General features: G+C 46.0%; 1 protein-coding gene across 2 annotated transcripts in view; it reads left to right on the top strand.

Moving 5' to 3' along the window:
- VDR (vitamin D receptor) overlaps positions 1-15,128 on the top strand; it is a 1,262,566-nt gene that overhangs the window by 452,108 nt on the left and 795,330 nt on the right. For both annotated transcript variants that reach the window (XR_015309792.1, XM_086964248.1), the window contains exon 5: positions 9,093-9,183. Coding sequence is in view for 1 of the 2 variants with exons in the window: in XM_086964248.1 (XP_086820374.1) it covers positions 9,093-9,183 (91 nt within the window). In the remaining variant the exon portion in view is untranslated. The remainder of the gene's footprint in view (positions 1-9,092; positions 9,184-15,128) is intronic.

Here is a 15,128-nt window from a genome sequence, read left to right as displayed (position 1 = left end):
GCCCTTTTTCCTGAGCATCCGAAAAGGGCACAAAGCTTCGGATCAATTCCCCTTCCTGACTCGGCACTCCGTCTTTGTTCTGCCGGTCAGAGAGCAGGGGCAGCGGGAGGCGTTGGACGTGGCTCGCGTGTATCCAGTGTTTGCGGCCGTACACCATCACCGCCGTCCTCGTTACCAGGATGATTTGATGGGGCTAAGACCATCTGGGCTCCAAACTCGATGTCCGTTGATAATTCTTCACCAGTATCCACTGGCCGGGCTCCAATCGATGTCCAGGACCCTCCGGTAGTGGCTGCAATGTGACCGATACCTGTTGATGAATAGAACGCAGATCTTTAGTCAAAGCATAAAGGTAATCTGTCAACAACGGATAATCAATATCCCTAAAAGATCTGCGCCTAGGGACGCCCCACACATTTGCGGGATGGCCAAATATCACTTCGTACGGAGACAGGCCAGTTCTAGAATGAGGAGTCGTTCTAAGGGATAGCGCAGCTAATGGAAGGGCATCGGGCCACTTCAATCTAGTGTCTGCACAGATTTTGGCCATCTTAAGCTTCATAATGCCATTATATTTTTCGACCAGGCCCGCTGATTGTGGGTGCCTAGCAGCATGGAACTTATGCCTTATTTTCAATCCATCACAAACACTTTGTACAAGTAAGGCATTGAAATGGGGCCCGTTGTCCGACCAGATAATTCGGGGCAGACAAAATCTAGGGAAAAATTCCTTGATTAGGACCTTGGCAGTGGCAATTGCAGCGGCATCTTTGGTGGTGTAGGCCTCGACCCATTTACTGAAGGCACATACCACCATCAATACATACTTCAAATTATTCACACGTTCCATTTCTATGTAATCTATCTGTAGGACTTCAAAAGGCAAGGATGGCGGGGCAAAATTGCCACTCAGAACAGATTCTCCACCTCCAGGGTTATGTCGTAAACACACCGGGCAATATTTAACAATGTGGGTTGCTATTTTGGAAATGTTGGGGTTATTCCATACTGGGTCTAATACTGCGCTAATTCCTTTAGCGCTGATATGGGCCGGGCCATGCGCCATGGTGACTACTGCATATACCAATGCATTAGGGAGCAACCATCGCTGCTTCTCAGATCGGTCTATCCAACATCCATTTTAATCTAGTTTCCCAGTCTCCCGTTCCCACCTCTGCGTCTCTTCAACAGTCGCTTCCTTCTGTAACTCTTTCACACTTTCAATGGTATTATCAAAAAGGGATGTTTCAGTGGGCCATCGGGCAGATGTACTAAGAAACATGGGACTTCCTTTAGCCTGAGCCGTTTCTTTTGCTACGGAATCGGCAAAGGCGTTCCCCTTTCCAGTAGAATCTACAACCTTTTTGTGTGCACTGCATTTAATAATGGCTAACTTCTTTGGTAAGGTTAAGGCAAATAACAATCGATCAATCAAGGGACCATGTTGAATTTTCTGGCCATGCGTAGTAAAGAAACCCCGCTCCCTCCACAGCCTCCCAAAACTATGGGCAACGCCGAAGGCGTACTGGCTGTCTGTAAAAATATTCACCCTCTGACCTTCACTCAATTCACAGGCTCTTAACAAATCTATTAGTTCAGCCGCTTGGGCTGAGTGGTGTGAAATCCTTGCGGTTTCCACTACCGTCTTCAAAGTGGTAATGGCATATGCAGCTGTTGCAGTGCCATCTGGTAACTTAAAACAAGAGCCATCCACATACAATTCCCCGTCTGGTTCAAGTAAAGGGGTGTCAGTTAAATCTACACGCCCCTTTGTTTCTTCTTCCGTTCTAAATACACAATCATGGACATCAACTCTTTCATCTTTCTCAGGGAGAGGCAATAACGTGGCGGGATTCAAAGTGGTGCATCTTTTAATAGTAATGTGAGGGTCAAACAATGTCAATTCATATCCTGTCAATCTAGCACTCGTCAGGTGCTGGGTCTTGGTTCTATTCAAAAGGATATCCACAGCATGCGGTACCATGACTGTGAGATCAGTGTTAAGGACTATTCCTTCTGACTGTCGGATGGCCAGTGCTACTGCAGCAGTGGCCCTCAGACCGCTTTAGAGGGCACGTGCAACAGTATCCAAAACTGAAGAGGAAAATGTACAGGGTCTCTGTTTCCCACCAAAAGTCTGTGTTAACACTGATAATGAAGAACCGTCTACCTCGTGCACATAAAGTGAAAAAGGCTTTCGGTAATCTGGAGTTCCCAACACAGGTGCAGAACAAAGAGCAGACTTTAAAGATTCAAAGGCTTCTTGACATTCATCCGTCCAGGGTAGGGGTTCATGCACATCTTTGGTTGTCAATTGCAACAAGGGTTTAGAGAGAAGTGAATAGTTAGGAATCCATTGACGACAATAAGAGGTTATTCCAAGAAAAGCACGAACATCACGTTGAGTACGAGGTACAGACATGTTAGTTATAACAGATATTCGTTCAGGAGTTAATCGCCTATCCGCTTTCAACAGAAAATGGCCTAAGTAGGTCACTTCGACAATATTGAAATTTAGAAAGGGACACTTTATTTCCTTTCTTAGCCAAATGGTGTAACAATTTCACTGTAGCCTCTTTGCATCCCTCTTTAGTATCAGAGGCCACTAGTATATCACCTACATACTGAATAATGGTATTTCCGGCTGGCAGAACTAATTCATCAAGAACTGCTTTTAAAGCATGGCTATAAATACTGGGACTTTCAGTATAGCCTTGGGGAGCGCGTGTAAATCTGAAACTTCGGCCAGCCAATGAGAATCCGAAGATATGCCTGCTATCTGGATGAATCGGGATGCTAAAGAAGGCATTCTTCAGATCTATTACAGAGAAATACTGAGCTGTGGGAGGAATCATAGTCAAAATGGCAGTTATATCGGGTACCACTGGATACTGTGGAACCACTATTTTATTAACCTCTCGAAGGTCAATCACAAAACAATATGTGTTCTTATAATCTGGAGCACCATCAACTGGGGCTTCAAAATCGGTAAAATCGGACTATTACAAGTATTCGCTGCTGTTTCTTCAACTACCCCCTTTTGAATAAGGTCGCAAATAATGTTTAACATAGCCCGTTCACCTTCAGGTGAAATTTTATACTGTGGAATGCGAGGCAGCTGCGCATTAGGTTTCAGGGTAATGGACACGGGAGCTAAGTGTGGGAGGGTATACTCAGACGTGAGTCCCTTGCTCATTGCACCATCAGGATTCAAGAAAGCCGGGCCGACGACGGCTGAAATGCCAGAAACCGGTCCCCGGAAGCTTGTTTCCTTCCCAGTATAAGAATTGGCTTGGTAGTTTGGTTTGCCCTGTTCCCATCATGCACTGGGACAGGAACAGACTAATTTGCATGTAGCCAGGTTCTGAGCTGGGATGGTGCAGTGAGCTAAAAAACGGTGATGGATCAAACCCTGATCTCTTGACTGGGTAAGAGTATTCTGCATCATTCAGAAACTCTGTCCATCACCACCCCCTTTTCCAAAACACGGGAGCTATCTTTAACAGACCAACATCAGTGTCTCCTGTTGCCCACAAAGTCTGAGGAATTGTAGAGAATTCAGGGGGAAGACGCTCATTTTTCGCAAAATGTTGTGCGTCCGTCAAAGAAGGTTTCTGCATCGTCAAATATACACCAGCCGGTGAACAATAAATCTGAGCATGTAATTTCTTCAAAATATCTAAACCCAAAAGGTTCTCACCACAATTGGATGTCAACAGAAAGGGTGACTGTATAGAAATAGGACCTACAGTGAAAGGCAAAGGCTTAGAAACGAGGCTTACCACAGGTATTCCAGAGAATCCTACTGATACATTATTTTGGCCAGACAGAGCAGCCTCTGGGACCATTGTATGAGCAACTGAACTATTCATTGCTCCAGTATCCAATAGGAATTTTCCTGATGCACCCAACAGTTTCCCTTGTACATAAGGTCCCTCTTGGTCAACTGGTACTGTAATGAGGCCCCCTCTCTGTCTTTGGCTGTCTCATGCATAATCTTGTCCGTCGTACCCGTCGTCCCTATAATTCTCATTATAGTACTGTCTATTTTGTGGACTATCAAAATAGTTCTTTCGGGAATCCTCGTCTTCCCTTCGCATGCTATTTCGATCGATATTTCCCCGGCCTCGTCCTCGTCCCCTACTGGGGCCGTTTCTTGCCATCAACAAAGGACAGTCCGCCCTCCAATGCCCCTCCTGCTTACAGTATGAGCATTGATTCAGGCCAATATTCGGGGGACCTCCTCTTCCTCTGCCTGCCATTCCCCTTTGGAAGGAACCGCGCCCACCTCGTCCCGCATTCTGTCCTCTACTAACTTGCTGCAACTAGACTCTAGTCTTTAAATCTTTCGTTTTCTTTTCAGTCCTTTCGTTGCTTTCATTCTCTCGATGCTCATAATACTGAGCCATACTGAGGATCACGGACGGGGTGGCCATAGTCAATGTACTCTCAGCTGCCTGGAGACGAGACATAATCTCTGGTAACAAATTCGTCACAAATCTATTTACAAACAGTCGTATTCCCCCATCAGTGGATGAATCCTGCCCACTAAAATCTATGAGTGTTTTCTCAAACTTGGTGAAGAAATCCGACACACTCTCATCCTTCTTCTGTTTACATGCTGCTAACTTATCCCAATCTATTTTCTTAGGAGGGAGGGGGGTCTGCATGAATGCAATAATTTTATCTGGTACTACTAAAATTTCATCTCGCGGTTTCTTTCCAGGCTTTCGTTCCTTATCCCAAGTCTTTAGTTGATCCCACGTCCCCCCTAGCTCGGGAGCGTTATCCGTATCATGTATCTGTCTCCAAATATCAACCGGGATCAAAAGGCCAAAAAATAACTCAATGTCTGGTATAGTCATAATTACGGAATTGGCAGCCTCGGCCAATTCCTTGTAATAAGCAGTGGGATTCTTACGAGAGTCAGGGAGCTGGGCTTTCAATGTAAGGACCTCACTTCGTTTCCAAGGGGTATAAACCCATTGTTCCTGAAGCCTTGCATCCACCCTTGCTCTGGTTACATTGCCCCCATTGTCCTTAATTTCAGGTAATTCTGGAAAGAAAAGAGGATGTACCGCTCTCATAGGATTCTGTGTTCCCCAATCAGCACATTTCCGATGCATTCGTTCTCGATACTGTAAAAGAGTTGCTACATTCTGATATACTTCATCAGACTGCAGTTGGAATTTGTGGGCTCGATCTCTTATATCTCTCAATATTTGAGGAGCGAACCCTTCCTCAAAACACTGTTCCCATAGCGAAATAAATCGGAACGCCATATTTTCTAAAGCCAGTTGCTGGCAACGGGTTCAAAATCTTTCATAGTGCTCCAAATATCCTCCATTGTATAAATGGCATTCCGCATCCATTGGGATGCCTGATTTACTATAGCCTTTCTTTCTTCCATACCTAACGAAGATCTAGTAAAAATTCGTTGGTCGCTCGAATCAGACCCAAGACGCTTAGGTGTAGTATCTAAGGTAGCCAAAGCTCGAGGATCTATAGCGCTTCGAGCCGGAGGGGAGAGAAATACTGGGTGTAAAATAGAAGGGACGACTGAGTCTGGTTGTAACGAAATCAAGGGTGAGGTAGTTGGTCGGAGTGAGGGAGGGGGAAGCAGCGCACTCCGTACAGACCCGTCAGGCGGGGCTATAGCCGCTTCTCCCATAGGGTCCTTAATGACCAACGCAGCCCCGGGGCGATCTATTCGGGCCAAGGGCATTGCTGGATATAGACCCTGTGGAGCATAAGGAGGAGGCGGACGAGTTTCTAATAAATCCTCTATCTCATCTCCAGTATCGGGTCGGGCCACATAACTGTGGTCTGTCTCTAAACGGAACTGTCTGTCCATTTGGGCAATATTTTCCTCCACCTTTCCTTTATCGTAAGCTATGGCTTTTTGGGTTACAGTCTGCCCAGATTTAATCTTTCCCAGTTTCTCTTCCCTTATTCGCCGTCGTTTAGCCTCCTTCAACCATAGGTTCAAGGAGTCAAACATCGATTGGCTACTTTTCTTCATAAACATTTTATTTTGTAAATAATTAATCTTTTTCTCATCAAACGACCCTGTTAGAGGCCATTGCAAGTCAGTATTATCGCTCGTATATTTGTGCCATAACGTATTAAACAAAATTGGTGTAAGACCATGTTTAACATACATATCAAAACTGGGGCTTCCCTCGGGAGGGGCAGGCTGTCTTTCTTCCAGCCGAGCATCTCTCGGACAGCAGCACCCAAAACATATTTTGCTGAAACAAGGCATGATAACAATGATATCACAATTCTTATTTATAAGTTTTTAATCATTCCTTTCATGCGGGCGCGCCCTCTTCACCATTCACTCTCTCATACTCTTCCTATTCTTTAACAATATAAAGTGCTGTAAAGCACGTCAGGGTTAGTATGAGCTCAATACAAATTCAAATGCATAGGACATGTCTTCTGATACGAACAGAGCCCGTTGACTCTCGTTCGGGGAATCAATTCAAAACGAATTCCAGACCAATCCGGAATTCAACCACAGATAAACCACTCGGTAGGAAAACCACAAACCCACTCCCTAGGTATCCACTGGTCGCATTCTGGTTGGGCAGGTGTTTTGGGGCGAGAAGCTCCAGAACCCTAGCTTACCCAGCTGCTCCCAGGGCTTCCCCGGAGTGAATTTGGCCGACCAAGCACTCCGTGCTCCGCAAGGCACCAAGTATTATTTTCAATATTCACCAAACAAACCCAAGAGGTGTCTGCCCGTGCAACCCCTGCACCGCAACGTCAGACCCTTTCTGATTCCCTTGGGACCGGCTTCCCGGACCACCAACAAAAAGCAGACTGCTATTTCCAAGTGGACACTTCTTCCAAGCGCCCGTTTCCAAATCTAATCAGAAGGCTCACTCACCTGGTGCACTCAGGCCGATCCCGACTTCTCCACTGCCGATTTCTAGACAGACCGACAGTCTGTTCTTCTCTCGGGTTAAGCCCGTAGGACTCCGGCGTAGGGTCTTCAGCAGCTGGGAGGGATACTGGGCTCGAGGGCGGAATCTCCAATTGTCTAACCACTAGCAGGTGTTTCGGATCAAAATATTTCTTGTCCACCCACTCGGCCAGAACTCCTCCCTGTCTCTTCTGCTCCTGCTTACAGGAGGGGACGACCCTCTCGCGGAGTCCTGGCGGAGTCGCCAACTGAAGGAATCAAATTTTACAAGGCCGGACTATACTTACCAATAGCCCACATATAACATAAAGGAATAATAAGGCAGTCGGCAATGGAGAAGGTCGAATCGTTTATTCAATCAAATACAAGCCCTGTCAGGGGAGCCTTGGTTTACACGACCCATGGAGGTGCGCAGAGGAGACTGATGAAATACAAGTGATACAAAGCATATATACGTTTTCACACATTCAGGTTAACACCCTAGAAGGAAAAACACAAGTTGTCAGTAAGCCAGCAGGAAAACCCATATAAGGCACCACTAATTGTTGGTAGCTAAGCTGAAGCTATTCCGGGGGTAGGTCAGTGAGGCGTCTTCTCGTCTATCTAAAACCCGGGGAGTACAGGAACGGGCTCTGTTAGAATGTACGCGTCCCACAAGAAGGGCAGGTGTGACCTTGGGTTTCCCTGAGCTACACACAAAAGATCAGAGAAGCAGACTGAGCAATTTAGTATGGTTTCGTACCATGAGCTAAACCATGTGACTTCTGGGAAACAGTACATGAACGAAGGGAAACAAAACCAAGTGGCCCTGACTATATCAATAGGTCTAAACGGGCCTACATGAAATCTATCATTGAGCTAACATATATAGTATAATACTATACGGTTATTCATACGTATATGCGATTATATGGTACATAGTGGGCCAATCATGAATGCGTATATCATTTTATATCCCAACACTATGGCGATGACACACTGCGGCGGTATACACAGTAGACGCCGGGCACTCTAAAGCACATCAACGCAGAAGGCCTTCGCAGGTCTCCGGGCTGATGATGGTGCACTGGGGTTCAGGCCATAGGAAACCGCATTGGTCGTGCCTGTAGTTGTCCCCCTCCCCCCTGCGCTCCAGACCAGCGGCCGAGCCCCCTATGGAGAGATGCCTCGCTAGAAGGCAGGCAGGGCAATCAGGCAGGCATCAGTGAGTCATCCTGTTAGTTGCTGCATATGTAGGTGGCAGCCCATGCTGGTGTCTGTGGCCTTCAAATGCCACCTATATGTCCCAGGTATTTACGACGCCAACCGCCTCCCAGAGCGTGCTGGGGCACCACAGGTTCCAAAGAGAGGAGAGAATGGGGGGAGAGAGGGGGGGGGAACAGGGGCTCGGGGCTCACCACAGTTGAGTCCTCCCGCTTACTGCCTTTGATCTTCTGCCCCCTGAGTCGGGGGGGGGCCTCCGCTGATGCTGCGATGGCTGCGAGCGCACAGGCCAAGTCATGTCCGGCGGCGACAGCGCCGGGTGCAGAGATGCTCTTCCCCGGCGGCCTGTGCCCTCGTGCGAAGCCACGGACCGGCGTAGGTGCAACAGCCGGCGTCCGCGCAGGACGAGCTCTGCAAGCGTCTCCCGCTGATCAGTCACAAGCGGTCCACAGGCGCAGCTTGCAGTCGAACGGGCGGAGATTTGGCATGCAGGTACCGGAGGGGCACGGCAAGCAAACGCAGCACTCAGATGCCACCGGGGGTGCCAAACATCAGGAGAATTGTAGGATAAAAGTCGCTGGGCGGCGAGAGCCTCACATGGTGGCAGCCATTCGCAAGTGCGCCACCTAGCGCCCCTTCCATTCATCACCTTTGCATTTTCAAATCAGTACTTAATGTTCTTTTTATATATTAACTCCTCTATGTCTGGGGAAGGAGCAGTACAGTACTGTAATGCAACATGATGAGGCTCACATGCAGAATGTGAAGTGGGGCTCCTGAGCCCCCCATATTTCCCAGATATTCACTGGCCTTGGGCTGCATAGAGGCTGAATAGCTGTGAAGTTGACTTTTTACGATGCATTCCCTATATGTACTTGGTAATATAAGGTCATAAACAGTATATATTTTAAGCATTGATAGGAAAGAAAGAAAACATTTTTATTTTTTTATTTTGTAGCCTCCGGTCAGGCGCATTACCAGATCGTCTTCTATTCAGACACCAAGTTTTTCTTCAGACAGTTCCTTGGATGCCTTCAATTCTTCTCCCGGTAAGATGCAAATTAGTAATTATTTTTTATAAAAGGTTGAGATATATTTATACGTACTTTATTGTTTTGGGTTCATTGAAATGCAGTAAATGGGTTGGTTTGGTAATTTAAATTATTTTCTTGTTGTTGGTTCTTTACATTGAAAATCATATCCATGCAAATACGGTACTGCAGATACGGTACAATAGTCAATATAATCATAATTGCAGTTAATTTAATTAACGTTTAGCACAATTGCACCAGATAATAAAAAAATGCTTCCCAGCGTTTTATTTCACACATTTACCTATGTTTTTTATTCTTCTGAAAATATTTAATGAGAGGGATGTTAGGTTAACCTTGATTGACTATGTTAAGCATTTAGGGCTTCTCCCTGTTGTCCTTCAAAATGAGAATAAACGCAAGAAGGTGCTGGTGGTCAGTTCATGTGAGTGAGTAAGAAAGGAGTGGGAAGTGTTTCCATGTCTATAATAGAAGTCCAATCCACTTCAAGGATGGAAGTCTTCCCCCACACTTTGGTGGCATGCTTTATACATACGATTTGCTTTGCCATAGGACTCCGTTTCCCAGGAGTACTGCACTCCCCATTGTTGAGTGCCGTTTATTAAATAGTGTCTGCATTCTAGTCACACTACTTTTTTGATTTAATTGTTGTAACATCCTACTTTGCTGAGGGTTTTTATTGAGGTTTTTATCTATAAATTAGACCGTAATTAATCAACATATGGTGCCCTTACTGCACCTCCACGGTACACTAACTATCCTGGCAACTTCATCTCATTAGCATTAACCCCTTAATGCCCTGCATACATCGACAGGGCAATGCACGCTGTTCTTCTTAGAGCCCCACCACCCAGCGAACTGTGTCTCCTTGGCTACACGCTGCATTTTGAATGAAAGGCTACTGACAAGGGGTAAAACATTTATACTGATTGAATCTCCTTAAGCACCTGCTGGTTCTTTGTGTAGCACTTCTACTGATCCAGACTTCTCCTGGCATTCTTACTACAGATCCGCATAGGTTGGGGCCTTACAGTCGTATGCCCCTCAGATTTAGTGAGTAGATTAACTATGAGTTCCCTTTTACACTAGTTATGCCAATCATGTGTGTGCCTGTTGCTTGGTAAACACTGATTATAGTTTCCTGGGTTGCTTATTTTAATTTCTCATGGCTATATTTTCTTCTTTCATTTATGCCCCGACTTTATGAGCGGAGTTGAGGCCCAGGGCAGGCCGGTACCTTGGAAAACCTACCAACCCCAGATATTTCTAAAACCTAGACACCTAGGGTAATCCAGGGTGGTATGTTGTGTGTCCCATTATTTACCAAATGCATATTGCCCTGCAAACATCAAATGTCTGTAGAAATTTCAGAGTTATCTCATATTTCTGTGAGGCAGTGGGCTCAGTGAGTCAGCTGGTATTCCTACACTTCACCAGATAAAACAGGATCCCACTTGTGTGGGTCGGCCTATCACCTGCAACCGAAACCAGTCATAACTTGGACCATGTGAAGTCAGTATATGTTTATTGTGATATTCACATGATTACAGTTTTGGACCATTCCAATGATGTGGGGGGGGGGGGCATGCTTTTTATCTGGAGAAATGTAGGAATGAGGGGTTAAGACGTTGGGTAAGAAAACATGCTGGTATCCATGTAAGCAACGCCACCCTGGAATCCCTTCAGGCTTTTAGGTTTGAGAAATTACCAGGGTTGGCAGGGTTCAATGGGTCTCGTCTGATCCCACTGTGAAATGTTGCAGCCAACCATGGAAAGAGAGAGAACAAGCATTGGCATAGCCAATAGGTCTCACCTTTGTAACCTTATGTGTTTATCAATTCTAAGCACATTATCCTGTTAATATCCGGTCATTCCACAATTTAAAGTAAGAAATGTTCAACGCAATCATTGGGCAAGTGGTGCATTATCTACGTATGAAAGTATTGCTTTTCCTTACTTACTCAACTACTACCTGTACAATACAAACAATAAAGCAAGAAAATGGGCTAATTTTAAAAGTACGAAAATACATTTTGACTAAAGTAAACAAACAAAAAGGCACGTAATTTTACTCCAGTATTTTTTAAGCTCGGTATGCTGTTGTTTGCACTGTTTTTAAGACAGCAAATAATGTGATGTATAACATTGTGTTGTAAACTATGTTGCTAGGTAAAAATGTAAGTTTGAGCTGCCAGGTATCCACACTTTTAAATAGCCCTTTAAAAAATGCCACAGCTATTTATTTTCCACCCTGTTGCACTACAGCCAAGGGCTGGTGGTATTATGTTATGGTGGAATTCGCTCTGTAGCAATGTGTAACTCGTTTGTAAACCCTGATCGGAAATATGATGCACCAGTACAGAAATGCAGAAATATTTTGTGTCATGCATGTTTGGATGTTTGGAGCCTGCCTGGCTTGTGTGAATCGTAGGGGCTAAAATGAGATTCCAAGCAAAATCAACCCAGTTTGTCCAATCTTAATAAGGCTCGCACAAAAGCATGGCAATGTACAGCATTATGTCATGAAGATTTCCTTTTATGAGCACCCTGAAAAGAAAGGGGGGGGGGAGATGGAAAAAACGAAGGAATGACAGAAGGAAGGCATGAGGAAAAGAAGGAGCAAATGAGTGGCGGAAGGTAAAAAGGAAGGAAGGATGAGGGGGAAATAAGTATGTTGAGAATGAGGGGAAGGAGTGGGAAAGGAAGGAAAGAGTGTAGGCAGTCATGAAGAAAGGAAGAAGCGGTGAAGGAGGTAGAGGAGAAGGGAAATAAGGAAGCAGAGGAAAGAGGATGCGATTAAGGAAGGAAGGAACGTAAGGAAGAGGAAAAAAGAAAGACGAAGAAATATAGAAACAAAAAATTATGAGGAAAATGCATGGATGGATAGATGTAAGATAGAAAGCAATGCATTAAGAAAGAACGAAGGAAGACTGGAAGAAATGAAGGGTGGAAGCTAGAAAGGAAAGAAGGGAAAAAGGAAGGACACTGTTTAGACTTTTATCACATGAAGGTACAAAGTGTCACGGTTGTAGCTCCTCGGGATCGAAGAGATGCTCTAAAGGGGTCCACCTTGAGACGTCCCTGCACTCTGGTGTACCATACACATACAGAGTGCGAAGGCAGTCAGGCTAGGGAAAAGTCGGGGTTAAACAACCCCTGGTAATCAGGTCCTGTAACGAAACAAAGAGGACACGGATCAGAAACACTCCCTCTCCTACATTGATAACTAATGTATGGAATGGATACAGAACGGTACCTGATATCTTTCAGGAGGTGACCCCTTCCCGTCTCAGCTCCTGCTAAGGACTCAGGGGCGTAGGGAAATAACAACCTCAATGAGAACGGGAACAGCTGATTCCTCAGTTCAGAAGAAAAGAAAAACAAAATCCTCCCACCTGGGGAAATCACCAACGTGGTGACCAAAAGATACCAATTATCCAAAGGAAAGCAAAAGGCAACCCTACTAGTCTAGTTCTCAACAACAAAATCAAGGAGCAGATAAGAGTTTCAAGAGGGGGCAAATCCAGCGTCTCTTGACTCTAACAGAGAAGAGCTCCAAAAGCAATGGAGTGTGCGCTCAGCCGAGCGCCAAACATGAGGGCGTAGAGATTGTGAGAACGCCGAGGGTGCAATCCTGCGTCTCTTGCGTCTCACCACAATAATAAGGATGGCAGTACCAGCCGGTATTGCCGCAAAACAAAGAGAGCTTCCTGGTGCGAGCGCGGAGAGGGCAATCCGGCGTCTCACGCGACACACACCACACCAGAAGGACAGAACCAGCCGGTATCTGTCAAGGGGTCTTGGCGTGGGAGCGCGGAGGGGGCAATCCGGCGTCTCTCGCGTCACCCACAGAAACCAGTAGGATGGCCAGAACCCGAAGGGGGAAATCCTGCGTCTCACACGTCTCGCCAAACCTCTACTCAAGGAAGACAGCACCAGCCGGTGCTGTCGAGGCTCGAAAATCGGTGATGGTGCGAAGGGGGCAAATCCGGCGTCTCTCGCCACCACTCACCGCAACCGAAGATGGCAGCCCAGCCGGTACCTGCCGAGAAAGGAATCGTAGTTCAGCCGAACCACGCAGCAAAGCCTTGCTCCACAACCACGGAACAAGCAACGGGAACAGTTAATCAGGGAGTAGGAACTTCGTCAACCTCCGCAAAACTCCGCGGGGACAGGGCGTCCGCTACCTGCCTCTCGGAATGACGAATCACGTGCATCAGTTGTTGGCTCCCATGATTCTTTAAGCTTTCTGTGGCCCGTCCCTCTACCCTAAGCATTCTGGGAGACGTAGTTCCTTCATGTCAGGCAGGCACATCCGTCGGATCCTGACAGAAAGAGAAAGAAAACCCTTAGATAGACCATCTAAGCATAAATAATGCCAATGGATGCTTGTTTATTTGATTCCAGCTGTGGTTTGCAAATTGAATTTATTTTTAGCATTTCATCCGCAGTCAAACCGGGTAGTAGTATGCCTTTCAGGCCCGGGAGTGCTGCATGCGTGCGTGTGTGTGTGCGCGTGCAGTCTGCTCTTTTTCAAAGCACATATTTGTGCTTGCGGCTCGCTCCGGCTCGCTCCTGCAAGGTGGATGCCGGCACAAGCACTAGTGTGTGCTTCGAAAAAGAGCTGAACGATGGCTAAAGGTCTTAGGCAAGACGTAAAAATTGATATTACTCAAAATTCAGTATGATCTTTCTTAACAAAAACACACCCTATGCAAAGTGCTACATGAAACAGTAGACAGTAAGGAATTTCATATTACCAACGTTAAAACAAGCAGCAACAAAGTAAATGGGCCTGGCTTTAATGTTCTATTGCAGACAAAACGGATTTTTTAATCCCTCTCTTAATGTGTTAAATTAAACCCGCAACTATTGGCTTTTCCATTGCTGGTTTTGTTATTAGAAGCAGGATTGTGCACTCTTATGCATACGTTTGTGTGCTCATTATAGGAGTACATGTATGTAAGACATACCCAAAATTAAACATTAAAAAAATCCTAATAATGTGCGTATGTGTGTGCGCGCGCAGTCTGCTCTTTTCCGAAGCACATACTCGTGCTTGTGGCCTGCTCCTGCGCACTCCCGCAAGGTGGATGCTGCCACAAGCTCGAATGTGTGCTTCGAAAAAGAGCTGAACGACGGCTAAAGGTCTCCTAGGTAGCGCATGTGCGCGGCATAGGCGAGACCTAAAAATGAATGTTTTAGGCATGTTTTTTAGGTTTTTTTAGGATGCTCTGGGTAGGAAAACACAATTTCATCTATGCAATCCACACCACCTTGTATTCCCCGGAGTCTTGCGTCTTCTGAAATGCGCAAGGCTTATAGGATTATTTGGGTGCCAGATCACCAAGAGCCCAAATTCTGCACACATTCCCCATAGCAAGTGGAAAGATTTTTAGGGTGTAGTGTTGACACAGACTGAAAGAGGGGATAAACCTTCATTGTGCCTTCCCCTATGGGCAGAAATACAGTCTGACACACATGGGTGGGGCCAGATGCCAGACTTTCCAGTACCCCACTGATTCTGTTTCTCATTTTTCCATGGCATTTTGGTGGGGTTTACCCTCTGGGACGCCACATCGGACTGTTTCCCCCCTATCTTCCCCTCCCAAGGACCGGTCAGAAAGTTCACCAGATCATCAGGGAAAACGTGGGAAATGACTTGCGTGTTGGGCTTTCCCATACTGGCACTGGTACCCGACGGTCTTAAAGTCCCCTTAAGGGGAAAATTGGAGGGTTCATCTCCCATCTTCCTTCTCCTGCGAGCAGAGAGCCCACTAGGGATTGGTGTCTAAAAAATAAATGGTATGGGGTGTGAGACTGTCTTGGCATCTGGCCCTAGAGTCAGGCACCAAACAGTCTTTCTACCTCCTGCGGAGGGAAGGAGGGAGGTAGCAAGAAAGAGGATAGTGATTTTGAAGACGCATAACTACTAAAAACAT

The sequence above is a fragment of the Lissotriton vulgaris genome, chromosome 1_1 (genome assembly GCF_964263255.1).
Source record: "Lissotriton vulgaris chromosome 1_1, aLisVul1.2, whole genome shotgun sequence".
In the NCBI taxonomy this organism is placed as follows: domain Eukaryota; kingdom Metazoa; phylum Chordata; class Amphibia; order Caudata; family Salamandridae; genus Lissotriton; species Lissotriton vulgaris.
The sequence above is the reverse complement of the archived record's forward strand: the minus strand, read 5'-3'. Positions and strand labels throughout refer to the sequence as shown.